Here is a 22,590-nt window from a genome sequence, read left to right on the forward strand (position 1 = left end):
GCGTGACTTGGCCAGCTGTCAGAGTTGTTACCCTCATATCCTTCATTAGAGGATATGAGTTCTTACCTTCACATCCTTCATTCCTAACCAGGCTCAACTGCCCAAACACACAGCCACACACACATCCTCACCTTCCTCTTTTCCCTTTCTAGAATTAGGAGCCAATTCAGAGCTTCTCTTTAATATTATTATTATTTACCTCAGGTAATACATAAATAAGGGTCTAGTAGCATAAGTTAAAATCTGTAATTCAAAGCAAAAAATTTGGAGAGCGCTCCCATTTTACATTTTCTTCTTCCAAAATAAGGTGCTTCCCAGCCTCCCGACCGTTCAGGTCTGTAGGATTTAAGTAGCTTGTTACATAATAATACAGAGCTTTGGACATTTCTGGTGATTATTTGTTTCTACTATAATATAGCTTAATTACCTTAAATTAACAGAAATTAGAACTTCTTTGTAAAAATCATTAACCCCTCTAACTTGCTGAAGGTCACTTACTAGATTAAGGAGAAAATATAAGTAGAGAAAGAGCTGTAACTGTTGTCTTGCAGAGAGCCTGAAGATCTGTCTTATTTTGAAACTATTGAAAGAGCAAGAAGGGACCCTTTTAAAAATTTATTTGGAGGCATGAAGGGTGAAAATTTTCTTAAGTAATGGACTGACTCATTAATTTTGGCTATGTTAACTTACTTTAAATGAATTCATTGTTCAGAATTCACCCAAGGAAGTCTTAATAATTCAGTAAAGTATTAAAATACAAAATTTTACTGTTTTTAGAAACAGAGTCACAGATTTGGAAAGCAAACTTATGGTTACCAAGGGGGAAAGGTGGGGAGGGATAAATTGGGAGATTGGGGTTGACATATATACATGCTACTATATATAAAATACATAACTAATAAGAACCTACTGTATAGCACAGGGAAGTCTACTCAATACTCTGTAATGACCTATATGGGAATAGAACCTAAAAAAAAGTGGATATATGTATACATATAACTGGTTCACTTTGCTGTACAGCAGAAACTAACACAGCATTGTAAATCAACTATACTCCAATACAAATTAATAAAAAAATTTTTACTGTTTTCACCACATTCAAGAATTATATTTATTTATTATTTATGTATACTTTAGTATAACCTATTTGATTAATGCTCATGAACATTGTTCTAAATATTAATTTATTATAATATGTTACCCATAGTTTTCTGTCTTTTTTTCTTTTTTTAATGATGCCATTTAGTTCTTGTATGACAACCATTTGCGATACTTAAACAAACATGTAATCTTAGAAAGTATTCCTGACCTTAGTTGTAGTAAAAATTATAAAAATTCAATCCTCATAGCAAAAAAAATTACATTCTATGTTAAAGACTAACATTGTCTAGAATGATTATTCTTTGCATAAAAAATAAGAAATGGCAAGATATTTGCCCATGGCATTCATTTCCATTTTACTTCTCAAATAAATTTTCTACTTGTGAAGACAGAAACCATTTTTTACCACTTCCCCTTACCAGCATCATCGCCACATAATACCACTTCATCCAAGCCATACAATTTGTATTTCACCTGCTGGCAACTACCACAGAACAAACAGTTTAAAACTATGGGTTCCTCTCATTATCAGAGCAAATGGTTAAGATTGCGTGGTAGGGTATAGACAGTGGGAAAACCCAGAAAGAGGAGGAAGCCAAATCATTAGGCCTCACAATTTTGAGATTGTCACTTTCAAAACCAGCCATGGGTTTCTCTAGTTGTTTCCTGAACTTGTTGCTTCCTCCTGTTAACTCTTTCTTCCACCAATCCTATTTCTTTTCAACAAGTCCCATTGTCTGATTTTGGAAGCATGGGTGTATTTGCAGCAATTCTCTAATTTGATCTGACTGATTTTGTGAAGGTGTGTTAATCCTCTTCTTTCTTTACTTGTTGGCAGGGGCCTTGTACACGACAGCCAGAATAACCTCCAGTTGAGGGGCTTGGTGGTGCTACTTATTTCTAAGGCAGCTGGACCCAGCAGTGTGAATGCTTCATGTCAGAGCTATGACATGGTCAGCGGTATCTATTCATGGTAAGAAGAAATTTTGACATTGCTCTGTAAAGCGTGTTTTCTTACAGTGGTCTGTAGAAATCACTGTTTAGTTTTTTGTCATTCTCTGATTCAAAGATAGATTAAAATATTTTGTAAAGTTAAAACATGGATTTTTATTATTCTTAACAAATCTAATAGGCTTAGCTGCTTTGTATGTAACTCTGGTAAATTTTGTGTCTAATACTTTCATTTCTGCCGTGAGCATTTAAACTTTCCTATTGAACACTACCCTCCTGCCTCATCATGGTATCATTGTTTTTCTTTACAGAACTCTATGTCATTTAGTCCAGGATTCATGATTTTTAAACCTACTCAATATGATAACTTAGTTGTATATATAATGATGCAACTACCATTTTAGGAGATGTCTACTTCAGTGCTATATCATTTATTTTATTTTGCTTATTTTTATGGTGAAGAGGTTTTTATTAAAGTGACTGGAATAAGAAACTTTTACATCTCACACGTTTAGATTAAAAAATAAATATATGAGTACATATCAGTCATTTTTGCTGCATATAAAACAAACTTTAAATTTTAAGTTTTGCTTTTTTAAATGACTGCATGTTTTTTAGTAATAATATATCAGATCTTAGCAGTATACTTGACACTGTGTTAAAAGCCTGTATGGAAGTAATAGTCTGCAAGTGGACTTGGGCACCTGAAATTAAAACCAGCCGGAAACACAGGTGACAGGAAAATTTTCCTCACAAAAAGAAGTATTTCTAGAAACTTTGGCTTACGGTTAATATATCTTTTATTGATTTACTTTAAAAACAAATCCACATCTTAGATTTTTTTAAAATTCCTGGTAATCTTACCCATAAATGTTTTTTTTCTTCTGTAATAATTAAAGATGACTAACTTGCCTGCTATGAAGTCCAGTGACCTTCTTCATTAACAAGCAAGCAAAAATTATCACTGTTGGGGTTACAAATGGCCTCTCCTCTAGCCAGGGTAATTTTGCAGAGCGTTTACCATTGATCCACGTAAGTGTCTTCACTAGAAGAAATATCTTGGGATCATTTTCAGTTCCTGTTCACTCTGAGATAATTTATATTTATTTAGTGCTTTGTAGGTTACTGATCATTTTAATGACAGTTATCCCATTTGATCCTTACAACAATTCCATAGGTAAGAATTGTCGTTATACTTATTTTACTCTTGAGAAAACTGAGTTTCAGAAGCCTTGAGATGTTTTTCAAGGTGACATGACCAGCAAATGAGGAAAAGTTCAGGCTCTAACTATAGTTCTCTTTCTTCCAAATCTCATGTTTTGTTGGGGTTTTTTTTCTTCTTAATTTTATTCAGCTTTTCTAGTCTGATTCAAAAAATTTATTTCACTTGTAGATTAGACTAGCCATTAAATTAGTATACCAAAAAAGGTCTTCCCTTAAGTATGTCTAGGAAAACTTATGAACGGACAGTAACTTGGCAAATCTTCAATATATCTATCTACATCCTTCCCCAACCTGTTTGAATTGGAGCTCAAAATCTTACCCTATAAATTTTGTAGAAAAGCTGTTGGCTGAGTTCAGTTGAAATAATTAGAGAAAATACATAAACATCTACAATGAATACCAATAACCTGTTAGTCCCTGGAAAGGAATTAGACCTCACATCACCTTGTAACCATGTATCTCTGTTTCCTGTTTGGAACTCCATTGATTTTTCAGTCTCCGACTTTAACCGTTTTATTGGTCAGTCATCTGCTCTTTTTTTAAATTTATTTATTTATTCTTGGCTGAGTTGGGTCTTCGTTGCTGTGCGTGGGTTTTCTCTAGTTGCAGCGAGTGGGGGCTACTCTTTGTTGCGGTGCACGGGCTTCTCATTGTGGTGGCTTGTCTTTGTTGTGGAGCACAGGCTCTAGGTGTGCGGGCTTCAGTTGTTGTGGGATGCGGGCTCAGTAGTTGTGGCGCACGGGCTTAGTTGCTCCGCGGCATGTGGGATCTTCCCGGACCGGGGCTCGAACCCATGTTCCCTGCATTGGCAGGTGGATTCTTAACCACTGTACCACCAGGGAAGTCCATGGTCAGTCATCTGCTCTTGCATCTGGGTAGCCATACACGCCTCTAATGAATACCAGCTATGGTTTACTATCACTAATCCTAAAATAACACTTGGAAGTATTTGACACATGATAGGTGTTCAGTAAATATTTATTGCATAAGTGAATCGTCCCCATTTTATAGAAAAAGAAACTAATGCTGAGATTAAGACTTGTCTAAAATCCTCTAGGTAGAAAGTGATAGAGTTGGAATTTAAATCTAAAGTGTATTTCTTTCTACTATGCAGATGTTGTTATCTTTATTGTATGTACACAGTGCACTATGTTGTGACCTCATGTTTCCAATTTCTTATTTAGCCTCTAAGAAATAGCTGCATCGCCTTCTGATCCTTTACAGAAACATAATGCATTTGGTAGATGGTCGTTGTAATATGAGCAGTTGTAAAAGAACTCTGCAAAAGAGTAGGTGGTACATTATGAATATAAAATTTTTCCAAATGGCATAAATGGGTTTCATACCCAAGTGTATAGAATCCACAGTTACATTTAGGGAATAATCCTGGTTTGTGGTTCCGGGCTGTTTTTCTGTAATCAAACTTTATCTAGTAAGTCATTGGTGATGCTTGGGTGTTCTACACGCTGGTTAATGTGAAAATGTAATTTGGCATACTACTACGAGAAACCGTTCATTTGTTTCTCTATCCCTGAAGTCATTTGTTTGGCTCCTGCTAGCTTAATTGTTCAAGTGTAACTTTTGCTGGAGGCTTGTATCTATAATGCCACAGTGAATTATTTAACATTTGAGGGAAGTACTGATTTGGGAGCTTTTAAATTCACCTCTAAACTACTGGGATTTACATTTTTGGTGTTTTTCTCTCATAAACTTGACTTTGATGTCAGTTAATGAAACCTGAGTAAATTACCTAAGGGAACAAAAGTGAGCTAGGTGACCTCTTTTGTTTGGCCTAAGGATATAACTGCTGGGTGTATCTTGTGGATGTGTCTCGTGAACTTATCATATAATGGCCAAGAGAGGCAGAATTTAGGCTAAAATGTAATAACTACATTTTGAAAAACAGGTGAGTCACATTTATAAAAATGCACTGTAAACATCTGCCATAACCTTTTTCAAGCAAGACCATGGACTTTAGGTTTATTCCACCGACCCGACCCTGACTTTAAAAATTGGTTACAAAGGTGATCAGGCAAAAAAAAGTATTACTAAATTTACAAGCATCCCTAGCCACAACTGAGAAAATGTTTATAACTTTTTTTTTTTTTTTTTAAATTTATGACTGTGTTGGGTCTTCATTTCTGTGCGAGGGCTTTCTCTAGTTGCGGCAAGTGGGGGCCACTCTTCATCGCGGTGCGCGGGCCTCTCATTATCGCGGCCTCTCTTGTTGTGGAGCACAGGCTCCAGACGCGCAGGCTCAGTAATTGTGGCTCACGGGCCTAGTTGCTCCGTGGCATGTGGATCTTCCCAGACCAGGGTTCGAACCCATGTCCCCTGCATTGGCAGGCAGATTCTCAACCACTGCTCCACCAGGGAAGCCCATAACTTATTCTTAATGATAAGATGTTTATATTCTGTGTACAAAAGATAGATAATGTAATATATAATACATAGCATAACAAAGTATAGACTTCTCTAGTGTTACATGATTATTACATTTAAAGAAACGCCGGTGAATTTTGTGACTAATGGTTCAATTTTCTCAGTTGGTTTAGGAAGACCTGACTCAAATATTTCTCATCTAACTAGCAATTATAAACAGACCACAGATTTTCACTCTACCTTCATTCCCTGAAATTTCCTACCACCTCTTGTTAACTGTATTAGAAGCGACTAAAACAAGTTTGCCAAGCACATTTTCTTTTCTTCCTGAGTATTCAGCTAGACTACATTTCCCAGCCTTCCCTTGCAGTTGGCTGGGCCATATGAATGAGATCTAGCCAATAAAATATAAGCATAAATGAAATTTACAATTTCCTGACCATAAAAATCTTACATTTGCCGTATACCTTAAGCAGGTGATTTTGGAAGTGACCAATTCAAGATGAAAGGTACCTGCACCCCTTGGAGGAGAGCCACCTGTCCATCAGGAATATCCATGTTGACTTGATGTGTGAGAGGAAAAATCTGTTTGTTCAACCACTTAAACTTTAGGGTTTATCTGTTAATAACAGTGACACCTTAATTAATATTTTGCTGTTTCTGTCACCCAGTTATCCCAGTGAATTTGGTAATCCTTGGTTACTCCCACTCTTTTATCTTCTGTGTCTAATAAACCACCAACTCACAAGTTTCTCCAGGTCTCTTTTTCTTTCAGTTAACTTTCCACTCTCCTGTTACAGGTCTTTGTTACTTCATGTTTATTTATTTATTTTATTTTTAAAAACTTATTTATCTATTTATTTTATTTTTGGCTGCGTTGGGTCTTCATTGCTGCGCGTGGGCTTTCTCTAGTTGCAGCGAGCTGGGGCTACTCTTCATTGCAGTATGTGGGCTTCTCATTGCAGTGGCTTCTCCTGTTGTGGAGCACAGGCTCTAGGTGCGCAGGCTTCAGTAGTTGTGGTGCACGGGCTTATTTGCTCCGCGGCATGTGGGATCTTCCTGGACCAGGGCTCGAACCCATGTCCCCTGCATTGGCAGGCAGATTCTTAACCACTGCACCACCAGGGAAGCCCTATTTCACGTTTAGATTTTAGCAATAGTTGTCTGTTGGGTCTCTGTGTCTCTAGATGTTCCTCCTTCAATTTTTTCCTATTGGGTCTTGTTAAATTGAACACCCTCCTTTGATCACTCATTAAACAAACTCTTATTAAGCAATTACTGTGTGGTGTTCCAGGCACTATGCTTAGTGCAGGAGATACAAGCTGAATACTGTATAGTATTTACCCTCCGTGACCTTATTAGCATCAAGCCAGGGAACATACAAGTTTACAAACAATTGTAATATGATGCTATAGATACTGTAAGTAAAGTATAAACGGAATTCTTTGCAGCAATTAAATATGTTGGGAGAGGAAAGGAGAAAATTTCAGAGAAAGAGACCATTTGAACTTTACAAAATAGGGAATTTATAAGTGGGTTTTGAAGGTAACTAGGAGGTTGTCAGTTGGAAGAAAGCAGGTAGTCAAGGGGTTTGGTAAAAGGTGGTTGCGTTCTAGGCAAAGGAAGTAAGGAACAGACTGACCAAAGACATGTGGTCTGGTACATAGTACATAGCAGGGCCCACAGGGTGCTGACACTGTAGTGGGCACTTAGTACATAATTGTTATATGAATGTATGAATTTACATAATAGAGACCAGGTTCATGTATATAGATGTTATGGATTGAATTGTGTCCCCACCAAAATTCATATGTTGAAGTCCTAACCCCTCGTTCCTCACAATGTGGACTTATTTGGAGATAGGGTCTTTATTGATATAATCAAGTTAAAATGGGGTTATTAGAATGGACCCTAATTTAGTGTCCTTATTTTAAAAAAGGGGAAATTTGGACACAAACATGCATATACCAGCAGCACACCCTGTGAACATGAAAATGGTTTTTTTTTCAAGCCAAGGAGAGGGACCTAGAACAAGTTCTTCCCTCATAGTGCTGGCAAACTAATATATTACAGAATACTGATGAGGAGATGGTGTAGAAAAGAAAGGTTGAAGTTGAATTGTGAAGGGCCTAAGGAATTAGAGCTATATCCTGGAGAAACAGTGGGGAGCCATCCAAGAGGCAGCAGAATAGACTTGGAATCTGGAAACAGACTATATCACCTATTAGCTGTGCCTCAGATTTCAGCTCTCACATTTCAGAGAATGGTTTTAAGAATTAAATGAGTGAATAGAGTAATGCATAGCATAGTAAGCATTCTCTAAGTGTTTATTCTTTTTTTTTTTTAATTTATTTATTTATGGCTGTGTTGGGTCTTCGTTTCTGTGTAAGGGCTTTCTTCTAGTTGTGGCAAGCAGGGGCCAGTCTTCATCGCGGTGCGCGGGCCTCTCACTATCGCGGCCTCTCTTGTTGCGGAGCACAGGCTCCAGACGCACAGGCTCAGTAATTGTGGCTCACGGGCCCAGTTGCTCCGCGGCATGTGGGATCTTCCCAGACCAGGGCTCAAACCCGTGTCCCCTGCATTGGCAGGCAGATTCTCAACCACTGCGCCACCAGGGAAGCCCCTAAGTGTTTATTCTTATTCATAGCTATTATAAAGGTCTTTAAGCAAAGGAGTCACATTAATATATCTGTACTATAGAATGTAATTAGTTGAGAAGATAACCCAGAGAGTTGAGGTCCAAGAGGTAGAGAGAACCAGCCAAGGAATTATTGAAGTAGTCTAGGTGATTGCTGAGAGGGAAAACAGAGACCTGGAGAGGTTAAGGAGTCTTTACCTAAAACAAGAGGTTAGCAGTTGGCCAAGCCAGACTCAGACACAGACTCATTAGGTCCTTTGATCTCATGCCGTTTTCTACCAACATTTCCCAATTTGTGCTTCATTAGGGATGAAGGTTTTACTAGGTCGTCAGTGGGACAGAAGGTCCTGTGGTCAGATAAACTTGGGCATGCCAAAAGATTGCTTCATTTCAGAAATCTGAAGAATTGTTAGGTACATGTGACATGCATCACGAATCTTTAAGAAGAGATACTGTTTCCCAGTTATTTTACTATAAAACCCTGTAACCCTTTTAATCTTTGCCAATCTGAGAGGGGGAAACTATGATTTTTTTTTTTTGACTGTCAGCAGTACATCTTGTAGAATGCTGCAAAACAGTTTGGTAAACGCTATTTTATGTTAGGGTACCTAACTTTGAACCCTAATGGGGACTCTGTGAGGCAGAAATAACAGAGTCACCAACCAGAAAACTGAGACTCAAAAAGATGAAGTAACTTTCTGAGATCCTACATTAAGTGATCAAGTAGGGGAAGAAGTATATCATGTTGGTTATAAATTGCCTTAGTTTAAATCTATCACTTATTTGCTATGTGACCCCAGACAAGTTAGGTCACCTCTCTGTACCTCATAGGTTTGTTGAGTGGATTAAAGAAGATAATATGAATAAAACACTTAGAACAGTGCCTTGTGTGTAGACTGTGCTTAACAAGTGTTGTCTATTATTGTTATTCCAGACCCCTGTCATGCTGCTTTGTGTCCTTTATCGGATTTCTCACATGCTGCCACCTTCTTCTTGCTCACCGTTCTCTGTCTCTGTTTGCTAGAGATAAATTGTGATAAGTAGAACATGCAAGAATGAAAAAGTATTAAATGAGTCAGGGGTAAAGTGATTGTTATTTTCGCCTTTTAGATGGTCTGTTGGCCGGGGTACATGTGGGTACTAGTGAATTTTAAAGCATGCCAAGTCTATTTGTAAAGCAAGTACTTTTATCTTACTACTTATTTGGCTTCTGAGTGGCAGGTGAGCTGATGAATAGGAATAAAATTATAGACTGATCTTTTTCTGTATTTATTTGTAGTGCTGATAAAAGAAGACTGTGTGCTCTATGTGCCATTAAACATAGTTCAGATGATGTGTTTTCTTCATACTAGCCCAGCATTCAGCATGTTCCTAGCACATGGATGACAGTCAGTGACTATTTGGTTACAGCTGAATAATAATATCTATTATTATTGTTATTATTATTTAATCTTGAAGCAAGGAAGACCTTTCTAAAATGTTTCAACACTCTGGACCTATAAACAAAAAGATTAACACATTTGACTTCATTAAAAAAGAATTCTTCAATGGAAAAAAATTCCCATAAAGTCCAAAGATAAGTGCCAAAATTATAAAAATATTTGCAGCATACATGACAAGGGTCCGAGTTTTAATAAACAAATCAGTTGAAGATCTTATGAATCAGGAAGAACATAGTACAACACAGATATGGACAAAAGACATGAACAGGCTGTTCAGTGAAGAAAACTCATAGATGGTTAGTAAACAAAAGGGGGAAAAGACTGGACCTCATCATACAGGGCAAATTTTTTAAAAATCATAGTTTCCCCCTGTCAGATTGGCAAAGATGAAAAGGTTTGATACTCAGCATTTCTTTGTGAGGAAGAGGCACTTGAATGTTTTGTTAGTGGGGATGTTAATAGGTATAGTTGCTTAGAGAACAATTTGGTAATAGCAGTAAATTTTGTTTTAATCCAGCTACCCTTTGATTTAGCAAAATTGTGTACTGATGTATTAGCATAAGTGCTCAAAGATGTATGTATAAGAATGCTCTTTGCAGTATACTTTGCAAGAACAACAGCAACAAAGGAAACAACCGAAGTGTCCACCAAGAGGGCACACGTTGTTATTGATGCAGGGGAGTATCAAAGGATCGTTTAAAAGAATTAAGGAGATCGGTATATGCTGATCTGGAAAGAGCTCAAGGAACATGTAAGAAAAGCAAGACTGAGAAACGTATTATAGTTTGATCCTTTTTGGGCTTGACTGGGTGGGCAGTGGATTTTTATTTGCATGAAAAATATCTCAAAGGAGACACAAAGAGCTGTTAATAGTGGTCACCTCTGGGGAGCGGCAGCTGTGGAGGGAAACGGGATGAAAGACTTTGTTCATTCTTTGTCCTCTTCATTGGGCTGAATTATTTTTAATTTATACATGTTTATTTTATGTACTTCTTAAAAATTAGTAAAAATTTTTGTTGAGTGTTGGTAGTTAGCTTAGAAATTCTATCCTACTATTAAAATGAGGGCCTTAGAGGCCCTGAGCTGACTTAAACTTTTATCTCTTGCCCTCTTTGACATGGTCAGATATCCTATGAAAATGCATAAACTCTAAATGTTTTATAAATAAAGAAAGCAGGAGTGAAGCAAAATGCTATCTTTTGATTAACTTTCTTAGGTTTACCATCCATGTTAAAATGGACACTATCAATTTCTTGGTAACTGTGCTAATTCTAACTCAGTGTATCATTCAATTGATTAAGATTAAATTAATGACTAAGGTTAAACATGCAAAGGTGATTGTTGGGCTTAAAGGACTAATCAGAAAAAAGGCATTATAAATATAACTAAGTTAATCTAGAAAACATCTTATAATCAGATTACTGACCTTAACATTACTTTCTCCTTTAAGTGAAAATTGGTCAGGCTTGGCGTGCTGTTAGAGGAAGTGGTGGTGGAATACTTGGAGGCCTATATAATTTACAAAGACAAGTGGAGAATATAAAGCTGTGAAAGAGGCAAGTCTTTTTTTTTTTTTTAATAAATCTTTAAATTTAGGGAATTGGACTAGGTCTTAGCTGCAAATATTATGGTTCATAATTTATCATTTTTAATGTGGTACTAATTAGCTTCTGATGACTTCTAATTATAGTAACAATAGGCTGTGACTATCAATCCTCACCTTCACACTGCATATTAGAATTTGTCTGGCACTTAAAAATGCCAAACAGAATTAACAAACCATATTTCTCTTGGTGATTGACCAAATCAGAAAACACCATAAGAAATGACACTTAAGTAGGAACGTGTTGATTATATTATTGATTTAGGGCTCAGTTTTATTAATGTGAAATGATTAATATTGAAATAGATAGCATTTTAAAAGTTATGGTTATTTATTTTTTTTAAGATAGCATGTGTAGGGGACTTCCCTAATGGTCCAGTGGTAAAGAATCCGCCTTCCAATGCAGGGGACGCAGGTTCGATCCCTGGTCCCACATGCCGCGGAGCAACTAAGCCTGCGCACCACAACTACTGAGCTTGCGCACCTCATTGAGAGAGCCCGCGTGCTGCAAACTACAGAGCCCACACGCTCTGGAGCCCGCACGCCACAACTAGAGAGAGAAAACTCGCACGCCACAACTAGAGAGAAGCCCAAGAGCTGCAATGAAGAGCCCATGCACTACAGTGAAAGAAAAGAACCCGCATGCCTCATCAAAGATCCCATGTGCTGCAACTAAGACCCAATGCAGCCAAAAGAAAAAAAGATGGCATGTGTAAATGCATAGGAAAAAGTCTGGAAGAAACTTCACCCACCTGATGATAACTATGGTTGGAGGAAGTGGGGAGGGGGAATGGTTTGGAAACAGGTATAGGGGGTAGTCAAAGGGAACTTTATTTGTAATATTTCTTTTTTTAAATAAAGAAAATCCAATTAAAATAAACTTGAAAATTAAAAGAAAGTTATATTTCATACTTATAAAGCAATAACAACCTATTTAAGAAATGTATCTTTTTGTACTACAAGAACCTCGAAAATGAGGAATTGACAGTGATTTAAAATGATTATGCTGGGCTTCCCTGGTGACGCAGTGGTTAAGAATCTGCCTGCCAATGCAGGGGACACGGGTTCAAGCCCTGGTCTGGGAAGATCCCACATGCCGCAGAGCAACTAAGCCTGTGAGCCACAACTACTGAGCCTGCGTTCTAGAGCCCACGAGCCACAACTACTGAAGCCTGCGTACCTAGAGCCCATGCTCTGCAACAAGAGAAGCCACTGCAATGAGAAGCCCACGCACCGTGACGAAGAGTCGCCCCCACTCCTTGCAACTAGAGAAAGCCCACGCGCAGCAACGAAGACCCAACGCAGCCAAAAATTAATTAATTAATTAATTTTTTTTTAAAAAGGCAACACGAAGACTTTAAAAAAATAAAATGATTATGCTGAATAATTGAATTCAGAGTAGGCTTTTGAAGATAATTTCCTAAAGATATCTCAGCTCCTTTTCAGAGAGATCTCAGGAGATGAAAGCATGTGCAGTTTGATTACATATTCCTATTGATTGTGTTCCATTTACAACAAGAAAAATAAACTCCAGGTACAAATCTAGCAATATTACTAATTCATTACAACCAATACTTATTTTCTTCATTAACTTTTTATTGTTATTTTTCAACCTACACAGCATGCACAAGTGCAGCAATTATATGTTGAGTAAGAAAGGGGAAGACTCTTTATGTTCCATGTAGTGTACCTCAGAAGTCTTTACTTCACCAGAGCTGTTGGAAAAACACAAAATAGGAACAGCCTCTTAAAAAACAAGTATAATTCACCACAGAAAGTAGGTGGGCTCAGTTACTAATCTACTCAGCTGAGAGTTAATCCTATATAAATATCTTGGTACAGATTAGCCTGCCTGACTATATCACAACAAAAAACAAGCTGCATAAATTGTTTTGTCAATAGTGAAAAAGTTTAAATCTTTTCCTTAAAGAAGGGCTCTATGTTGACTAGTAAGAAGCCACAGTCAAAGGCATTGTCCAGTGTCTAATTCTAAATTTTAAATTGTGCTTAATTCTTGACACTTACTGTAGTAAAATGTTAGTTCTATTAGAAGAATTGCAGTCATTTAAAATGTTTAATGACAGAGTTTGCTTAATAGCTTCATGACTTACTGTTATCCTTTGAACCCAAACTCAAGGCACCCCCAGTGGTAAACAGTGTGATATAAAAGATACTTGGGTAAAGGGCCAGAGATCTGGGTTCTTGTCTCAAATCTGTAACTGATTAGTTATTTGATCTTAAGCAAGTCACTAATCATGCTGTGTGATTACTCATCTATAAGGCAGATAGGGATAAAATGGACTTTAAGTCAGAGAGCTTAACGGGCATATATCCAGCTAGGTTCGAGTAGCCTGTGGTCCAATATAGCACATCCTGACCACCTCCTCTCTGCAAGGCACAGGGCTAAGCATTGAAGGAAATGCAAATATTAATAAGAAATAGTCTTTGACCTCCAGTGACAATAGTCTTTGACCTCCAATTTATGCATCTAATAGTCTTCTGACACTACTGATGCAATTTCATTTCTAGAACTCTGTTTCTGGAGCTTAATTTCTAGAGCTGTAACCATATTCACTCTTGGGTCCACAATCCACCCATGTCCACTCACAGCCATTTGTTTGATTAAAGACAGTCCTTAATACCCTTCACCTAAGATGCTAGGAAAAACTGGCATCTACAGGTGGCTTAGTGCCCAAGGAGCTCCTTCTTTGCTATCCTCTTGTTCTTGCTCTTGGACTGGGTAGCTGGGTGGTAATGGTAATAGAGGCAAAGAGAGCAGATTCTCAGGTTGGTTATCTCTAACCCTGTAATCCTTCTTCTCTATAGTCACTGGCATATTGAGTGTCCATTTTCTATTATTAAGATTGCCCTATTCCCTTCTATTCTGCTCAGCTTTTTAAGTGGAATAAAATATCCTTAATTTTTCAATAGTATCCCACTCTCTACAGGATTAAATCCGAATTCCTTAACAGCAGCAGTTAGTTCCTAGCAGCCCTAGAGTAGAAGTGATGGAGGTAAAAGCATGATCGTGATTTTTCTTTGCCCACCAAGAAAAAGGTATGTGCAAAAGAATGGTTGTTGACCTAATAGAACCGTTTAGGCTCAATCAGGAAGGAAGGCTGAGGGAGTCCAAAATTAGGTAAAAAATAGTGATCAAGGATTGGAGGTCATGAAGATTCATATTTTAGGGGGAAAAGTAATAATTCAGTGAGAGAGCTGAGAGGTTAGGAGGTCATAGATAGAAAGTAGGATATGTGAATTGAAGATTTCAGAAGTAGAACAGCTCTGAATGGTAAGTTCCAGTTGTTCCTGAGAGTGGGGTTGACAGCATTTGAATTGAGTAGATTGAGAAACTACAGGTGGGCAGTTCACGTGGTTGAAGTCAAGCAAGAGAACAGAACTAAGCGAAGTGCTGAGGACTCCAGTGAATGCAGGGTGACAGAGAAGAGAGCGGTGGAAAGTAGAGCTGCTGCAAAGGAGCAGTGGTTTCTCAAGACGGTGCAGAAACAAAGCACCAGTCCCACCTCTCAACTCCTCAGTTTGTGGCTTGTAGGAAGTTAAGTATATCCACTCACAAAGATACAGGGATATTGGTACCCCAGGAAAAGCTCTGGCTCAATTAGATCCAGAACCTAGAGGGACTGTTCTGTGAATTTTTAGAACACTTAACACATTGTTTTGTAATGACTGATTTATGTATATGTTTCCCCACTAGATAGTACCTTCTAGAGGTCAGGGCCTATGTTTTAGCCATCTTCCAACTCAACACCTCTCCCACCACTGAGCCTTTTATTACATCTTGTACCTTTGAGGCACTTTTTATCTATTTTGTAGTAATTTGTATACCTATCTTATCACTCATTGACTGATTCATTCATTCATTCAACAAACATTTGTTGAGCACCTGCTATGTGCAAAGCTATGATAAACATAGAAATATAATCACTATAGCTAACACATATCGAATTTTCTATATGTCTGGTACTGTTCCCTGTGCTTTATAAATGTTAACTCATTTAATCCTTACAATATTGGTTAACAAAAAAATCACTTTTCTTGGGAAACAGGCTTAGAGAAATTTAATAACCTGACAAAGTTGGTAGTGTAAATAAATGGCAGAGTTGGAATTCAGACCCCATTTGACCATGGAATTCGTGCTCTTTCCATTACTGTAGACAGCCTCTGAATTAGAGTGCCCTAAATATACAGTTGCTCCTCAGTATCCACGTGGGCTTGGTTCCGGGAGCCCCCGTGGATACCAAAATCCACTTTGATGCTCAAGTCCCTTATATAAAATGGTATAGTACAGTGAATACAGTCGGCTCTCTGCATCCACAGGTTTCCCATTCGCAGATTTAGCCAGCTCCACGGTTGGTTGAATCCATGGATGTGAAACCCAAGGATATGGGGGCCAACTGTACTTTCTTTTTCATCTTGACATCCTCAAGACTGAGCGCAGATCTTTATGTTTGGTGGTATTGAATTGCATAGTGCTTAGAAACCAGGTTATAGACTTTTTTCTTTGGCCTCTAAAGCCCAAGCACTGTGGTGGGCACTCAAGTGCTCCATGAATTATTGCTGATTTATTCAGACAAAATTTCCTTTTGTTTAGAGGTTGAATGTGGATCATGGTAGTGTTCTATACAGTTTAAAAATAAAAACATTTAGGTTTGTAGGCTATACCTCTTTTATTGCACATTTCCTTTACTCTTTTATCTATTGGAAATACAGATACCTGTATGTTTTCTTTGATACAGAAACCATTTTTTTAAATAGACCTGCCCCAAATAGAGGTTCTGTCTAATGGGCTTTCCCTATAGACAAAAAACAAAGTGTACTTCATTTGTCATTAGTCCTGAAATGCTCAGTGCTATAAATTTTGGTATGAAAAACCATTACATTCATACTCATTGGAGACACGGTTTCAAGGAAATACTTGTATAATTATGCACCTACAAGATTTGCTGCCGTCCATGGGTAATTTACATCCTGCAGTAATATGGAGCTTCTATTACCCTACTATAATTACAATGAATAACTTACATATTCATTGCAAATAATGATGTAACGGATTTTTAGAGTCTGTGCATAAGAGAACCAACAAACTGAGACGCAAAACAAGTTTCCACCCCTTCTTTCCAAAGCTGTAGTTAATCACTTGAACCCTATCCAATATAGTAGAAAGCTGGCAGACTTTTCTTTGCAGCAGGCTATGTAAAAATGTTTATAATTTACAGCTTATTATGCCATGCAAACGACTCACTTCTCACTCAGTGAAGGAGAGTGAGAAAATACGGCTGCGAAATTACTTAACTCCCCTTTGTTAGTTGTTTTCTGGCAACAGCAGAAGGATACTTAGTACTTAAAATGCGTCTCTGTACTTAATTTTATATCATTCACTTCAGAACTTTAGAAATAGGAATTTACTTTTTATCTCTTTTTGTAGAGGCCAGAGCAATTTTAATTTAACAAAAACAATAAGCTGAAAAATCAGTTGTCAGAGAATTTAAATGGAATAGTACTAAATTACTAGGGTTTAAGTCAATTTATGGCTTCAATTTTGCAAAAGCTGTTTTGTTTGTTTTTTTTTTGACACACCTACAGTGTTTAATAGGCAACTTGTTATTTTTCAAAGGTACCTTATGCAAATTTTGTTTTATCTATACCGTTTTGGCTGGAAGTTAATCTTCCTCAGGAATACTTAGAAGGGTAGGCAAGGTAACATGGACCTCTCTGTAATCCACCCATTTTAGGTCCTTCCTTAGCATTTTCTAATTTTATTGGTTCCACTCTTAGATTCGTAAAGCCCCTAAAGTCAGGTACTACATAGTCTTTTGTGGTTACCATTCTCTCTGTGCCTAGTACACTACTGCAAGTTTATACTCGATAAATATGCCGCAGACCATGACCTCCATTTTGATGGGAAAGTAGCCCCTCTGTGAAGGACTAGGGCTCACTTTTAGGTTCTGTACCTTATAGGTGGGCCTTCAGTGAGGGAACTTCCTAAGAGAGAAGTAAAAACACAAGAACTGGTATCTAAAAGCCTTTTTCCTTCTAATTCTTCGGCTCTTGATGGAGGAAGAGCTTTCTATTTCGTTTACACTTCCCTGGAGTTAAAAGAGAGGAAAAATTTGTATTTAAATATTTAAAACATTTAAAGCAACATGTTTAATTGTTCCACTCTCCTATTTGTTTTAGAATTAATGTAGAAGCTGGGACGTTGTCACAGGAGAATTTCTTTGTTTTCTAATTCAAACCTTTTTTTCTTTTTTAAGTTAAACATTACAACAGCCTTAAAGTCATCTCCGATCATGACAAAGCGAAAAGTTGAGCGTAAGGATTTATTCTGTCTTTTTGGCTTCTTCGTCTTGAGTAAACAGAGACCTGAGATGTACCAGAGCCCAGCCGTCTGGGTGCGAGGAGGGGGGGGCCCAGCACTGCTCTCCACTGACCTCTTCTGGCCTCCTGTTAGATGTGTTGTTGAAGTGGACAGCCGCTCTCTCGTAGAATACCTTGGTGAAAGGGGGTGGCCAAGGAAAAGTAGAGGGAAGTTAGCCAGCGTAGACTTCATGACGTTAACCTCTCAGCCTTTTCACCACTCAGGACTCCTTTTGCTGTTCTCCTGCCCTTCTGTAAAGGAGTCTGTTTACCAAACAGACTTTATATGGAAAATAATGATTACTTGATTTGCCATTTTATCAGATACACTTGTAACTGGGTGCCTCATGACCAAGGCATAACCACTACTATCACATCTTATTAATGAGTACAGAACTAAAGGAAATTGATGTTTTTATTAATAGATGTTCCTTTATCCAGGGGTGAATGAATGGCTTTCCTTAGACATTTTGGAAAGGGGAAAATAACTCACTTCTCTGAAGAATTCTTGCTGTGAAGAATCCTTAAAGATCTAGGAAATCCAGACAGGGAACCACTGACTTAGAGTGTATTATCAAGCAATAAGTGCTCAAATATTTTTGCTATACAAATGGTGATCATTACTAATTTAGTGCCATTTTCAAATAGTAAAACGTGAGGCCCCTCTGTTACTGTTACAAATGATGAATCAGAAGCTTTTATTTGCACCCGTAGAATAGGAGTTGGAGATGTAACCCAAAGCCCTGATGGTTTCCAAAACAGAATTCCTTTCTTTCCTAAAACTGGGAGGTCAGGCAAGGTTTTAATCTATGTACTGTGTTTGGTTTGGTGATGCATAGTCATCAAACCTAAAACTCAAACATCTTAACATTTTGAGATAAAATAGCAGGTTTGCTACACACAGAAAAAGGCTCTGTTTCTGAGTGCTTCACTGAAGTCTATAATTCAGACTGTTATTGCTCTGTGTTCCCCCCTCCCTTGTATTTTGTGCCTTTCTTTCTCAATTTATCATACTTCATCTCTTGTTACACTCTTGTCTCATGTTTTCCCCACATCTACTGGTTGTGCTTTTTATCTGTTATTGAACATCATCTAGTAATACCTAAACCATTTTAAACTCTAGAATAAGGCAGAGATGAGAGCTAATGAATAAATTACAGTCCTTAGAATGGTGGGAAGAAAAGACATTGACAAAACAGCCGCTCCAGCAGGGCCTCTGGATGCCCTCGTGAAGTGGGCCACGCATGCTCTTCTCTCTCTGCACCTTCAACAGTCTCATTTTTGTTTTGTTCCTTGCAGCTCATAATTGCACATAGTAATGATGTGAACTTAGAGCAATAAATAATCAGTATGGGGCCCCATTGCTTTTTCCTTTTCTATAGTTTAACAATATGACTTCTTATTGTTGTATTACACTTACCATCTCATGATGCTCTATACCTCTTGTGACTTCTGATGTTCTTTATCTGGGGCTTTTCCTGACAGAAAAAAATTGAGCCATGCAAAATTCAAAGTCAGGAATGATGCTGCAACTATTTACACAAAGCTATATGTACATAATATGTACACAGTTATAGATGTCATCTTACGTATAGTTTTTAAAAATCTTTGGAATCTTTACTTATGTTTGTTCAATAGATGAATGTCTTGGAAGGTCAAATACTACTGAATTAAAACACTATTTAGGAAGGGGGAATGACTGTTACATAAGAAACTAAATCAGCATAGATATATAGGACCTAGTTTAGAAATATCACAATACTCAAAAAAGAGGATATCTGTTATACTCTGGAAGAAATGAAGTATTACTATCATGATGCCACAATCCATTCAGGAATTAATTATATCCTAGACCATAGCTATGTATAGAGGCTGTATTAGGACATAATGGCATTTCTGTTAAAACAACAACAACAACAACAAATTTTTGTGGGTATCTGATTATACCTGAACTGTAGTGGGTACCATACCAAAAGAATGAAATAATTCTATTCTCTGCCCTCTAAAAGTTTGCTATGTTTTACACATATTTCGAGAGTAGACACACATATATTAGACTATAGTATATTACAGCTCATACTTTTATCAGTTTAAGAGGAAAGACACAAGGATACTTCTCTCATTTGAGGGGGTAAAGAACAATTAGAACAGCCAGTGAAATTCAAACTTTGGTCATGGCAAGTTATTCAATTGGACTTAGAGTTAACATTAAATGGATGATACATTTATTCACTCTGAAATTTCATTAATCATACATGGACCTAACCAGGGAATGTTTTCCTTAAGATACCTTTTTTTTTTTTTTAACATGATCATTTGAACTTCCTAGACCTTCCTTGCTGACTTTATTTCATAAAGTCCATCATTCCAATGTTGGGATATTTTCCTCTAATTTGGATTGGCTTTTAAAAGAGATTCCTTAAAACTGTTTTCTGATTCTCTGAGGTAAATGATCCCACTTCAGCTCCCTCACTCTCCACTTCTCCACATTCTCAGTGTATTTCTCCCCCTCATTCTCTACTAGGTAGAATTATCCTTTTGGTCCCACTTTAGGTGTTACTTTCTTTGGGAACACTTCCCTTACTCCAGCAAGATTTGGGCTCCCCTGGCCCCCTGCGTGTGTTTACTTCTTTGATAGCAGTTGTTGCCTAGGATTGAAATCATTTCACTTCCTGTCTGAATCCTTCACTGATCTGTCCATGAGCTTCTTAAGGACACAGCTATAGTTTTCTGTCCCCATCCCCCCATTTTGGGACGAATTCTCGGAACCTGTCACACAGTTTGACATGTGGCAGGCACTAAATAAATGTTCATTAAATGAAAGCAAGAGGTCTTTGAATATCCACTACAATTACAGTCTGTTAATAATAAAATATGGGGAAAGTACATTTGAAATATTATCCTTCTAACTATAATTAACTGTAATATTTTATTAACAACCAAGCAGGGCTTTAGAAATCTCTTCAAAAGAACTCTTTGCTACAACTGTTTACCCTGTTAGTAATTCAGATGCTATTAATCAGTTATCTGATGATTTAACAAAATCCATTAAGTAGCTGTTTTTTAGTAGCTTCTATTTTAGTTTTTGTTACCTACTCCAAGATTTGCTTTTTTGACCAGATCTTTCCAGCTTTAATAGTTCTATCCAAATTTCCAATTTATTAAATATTAATAAATGTGGGTTTGCCACAAAGATGAGAACCTAGGTTATCTTTTTAAGAAAATAAATACTTTATAGCAATAAGTGAATTTATTACCAAATTGTGCACAAAGGCAGTGTAAAAAATGTTTAAAATAAGTTGATAGGTGAACAAAGCATTTCAAAGTATAGGTTGGTGCTTCTTCATTAACTTTAGTTTTGTGACTTTTGTCAGTTGATATCACAACCTTGGTATTATTTTTAAAATAGTTTTTTTTTTTTTAAGGGATACTTAATTAAGTAATGTGGTGTTTGCTTATTTCAGTCTGTCTTTGTTCCTGTCAAAGCTGCGCTGGCAGGGCATTGGCTTTTCTTTTCCCTTTTGTTAATATTCTGTGTTACATAATGGTGTCACAAATAATAGATTCCAAGGACCTTTGATCCACCATTACTGTAAAATAGAATGCAACTTAATTTTTTTCTGAGCATAATGGTTTTAACCTTGTATACTAATTTGACTGTGCTTGTGGGGGCAGATCCTTAAATGAGACACAAATGAAGGAAAAATTGCTAATGCTGCCACTGTATATCTAATGAGCACTGTGTAATAAACCATAACCTCTTCGACATTTCTCTGGAAAGCAGCGTGATTATTTTGGATGGCTAGCCCTTTGTGGATGGCTCATTACCATCTGGCATAATATGTATTGATAGAGACTGTAATTGTCAACTCCTATTTGACATGCTGCTTCTAATAAATATGGCTTGCATCGCTGGAACCTACTAATGGTTATATGGGAAACTGTAATTAAAGAAAAAATATATATATTTTTTAGGTTAAGAAAATTGTATGTATATATATAAAATATCTCTATAGAGGATTGTCTGCTCTCCTCTGCCCCCCAACCTCACTTTGCAGCTTCTTGTCTTAGAGTATTTGAAGCTTCCCCTGAGGATTGGTGCTCTTTTATCAATATAGGACCAACATGTGACAGGTCCCGTGTGCGTGTGTGTGTGTGTGTGTGTGTGTGTGTGTGTGTGTGTGTGTGAGAGAGAGAGAGATTGATTTTCCTTCACACTTGAAAAAGACATCTCCATTGACAAAGAAGTGACAATATGAAAAGCTCCTAGGTATGTATAAGATCTGTAAGACTATAGTTTATACTTCTGGGTTCAGCTCATGAAGTTAATGCTTTATAGCCAGGCAGTCTGATATTATTCACCTTTCCCATGGTTTTCTTTAACTTTATTTTTCCTAACTTTATTCTCATTTTGTTATAAGAAATTTATATTCTTTGATAGAAAAAAACGATACCTGAGAAGCCAAATTACTATGAAATTATGAATCTCAAGGATATTAAAAACCCACAGAACACCTTACAGAATATTTAAGCTTGGAAAAAAAATGTAAATTAAAGATTAGAATTGGGCCTGCCTCATGTTATAAAACAAATGTAGTCCTAGTCAGTTTATGTCTGAAAATGTAAAATTGGAGTTCTGAAGAATAATATTTTTGTTACCCATTGTATAATTGTAATATGCTCTGAACTTCGGACAAGGAAATGTACTCTTGATTTATATCCTATAGTTCATGATCTTTATGAAATGGAATCCTCAGCATAAAACACATGAAATCAGAACATGAACAAATGTTTATATTTCCTGGAGTAGGCCCAAAAAATCATGTGAAAACTTAGGCAGTTCTCAGGTTTCTTCTTAGCAATGTGAAGTT

At 37.1% G+C, this 22,590-nt stretch overlaps 1 protein-coding gene across 4 annotated transcripts in view; it reads left to right on the forward strand.

Annotated features, from left to right (window-relative positions):
- Window positions 1–22,590, forward strand: part of PDSS2 (decaprenyl diphosphate synthase subunit 2) — a 285,207-nt gene that overhangs the window by 109,140 nt on the left and 153,477 nt on the right. For all 4 annotated transcript variants that reach the window (XM_007190653.2, XM_007190652.3, XM_057527999.1 and 1 more), the window contains exon 2: window positions 1,940–2,074. In XM_007190653.2, coding sequence (XP_007190715.1) covers window positions 1,940–2,074 — 135 coding nt within the window. The remainder of the gene's footprint in view (window positions 1–1,939; window positions 2,075–22,590) is intronic.

This window comes from Balaenoptera acutorostrata, chromosome 14 (assembly GCF_949987535.1).
Source record: "Balaenoptera acutorostrata chromosome 14, mBalAcu1.1, whole genome shotgun sequence".
NCBI classification, from domain to species: domain Eukaryota; kingdom Metazoa; phylum Chordata; class Mammalia; order Artiodactyla; family Balaenopteridae; genus Balaenoptera; species Balaenoptera acutorostrata.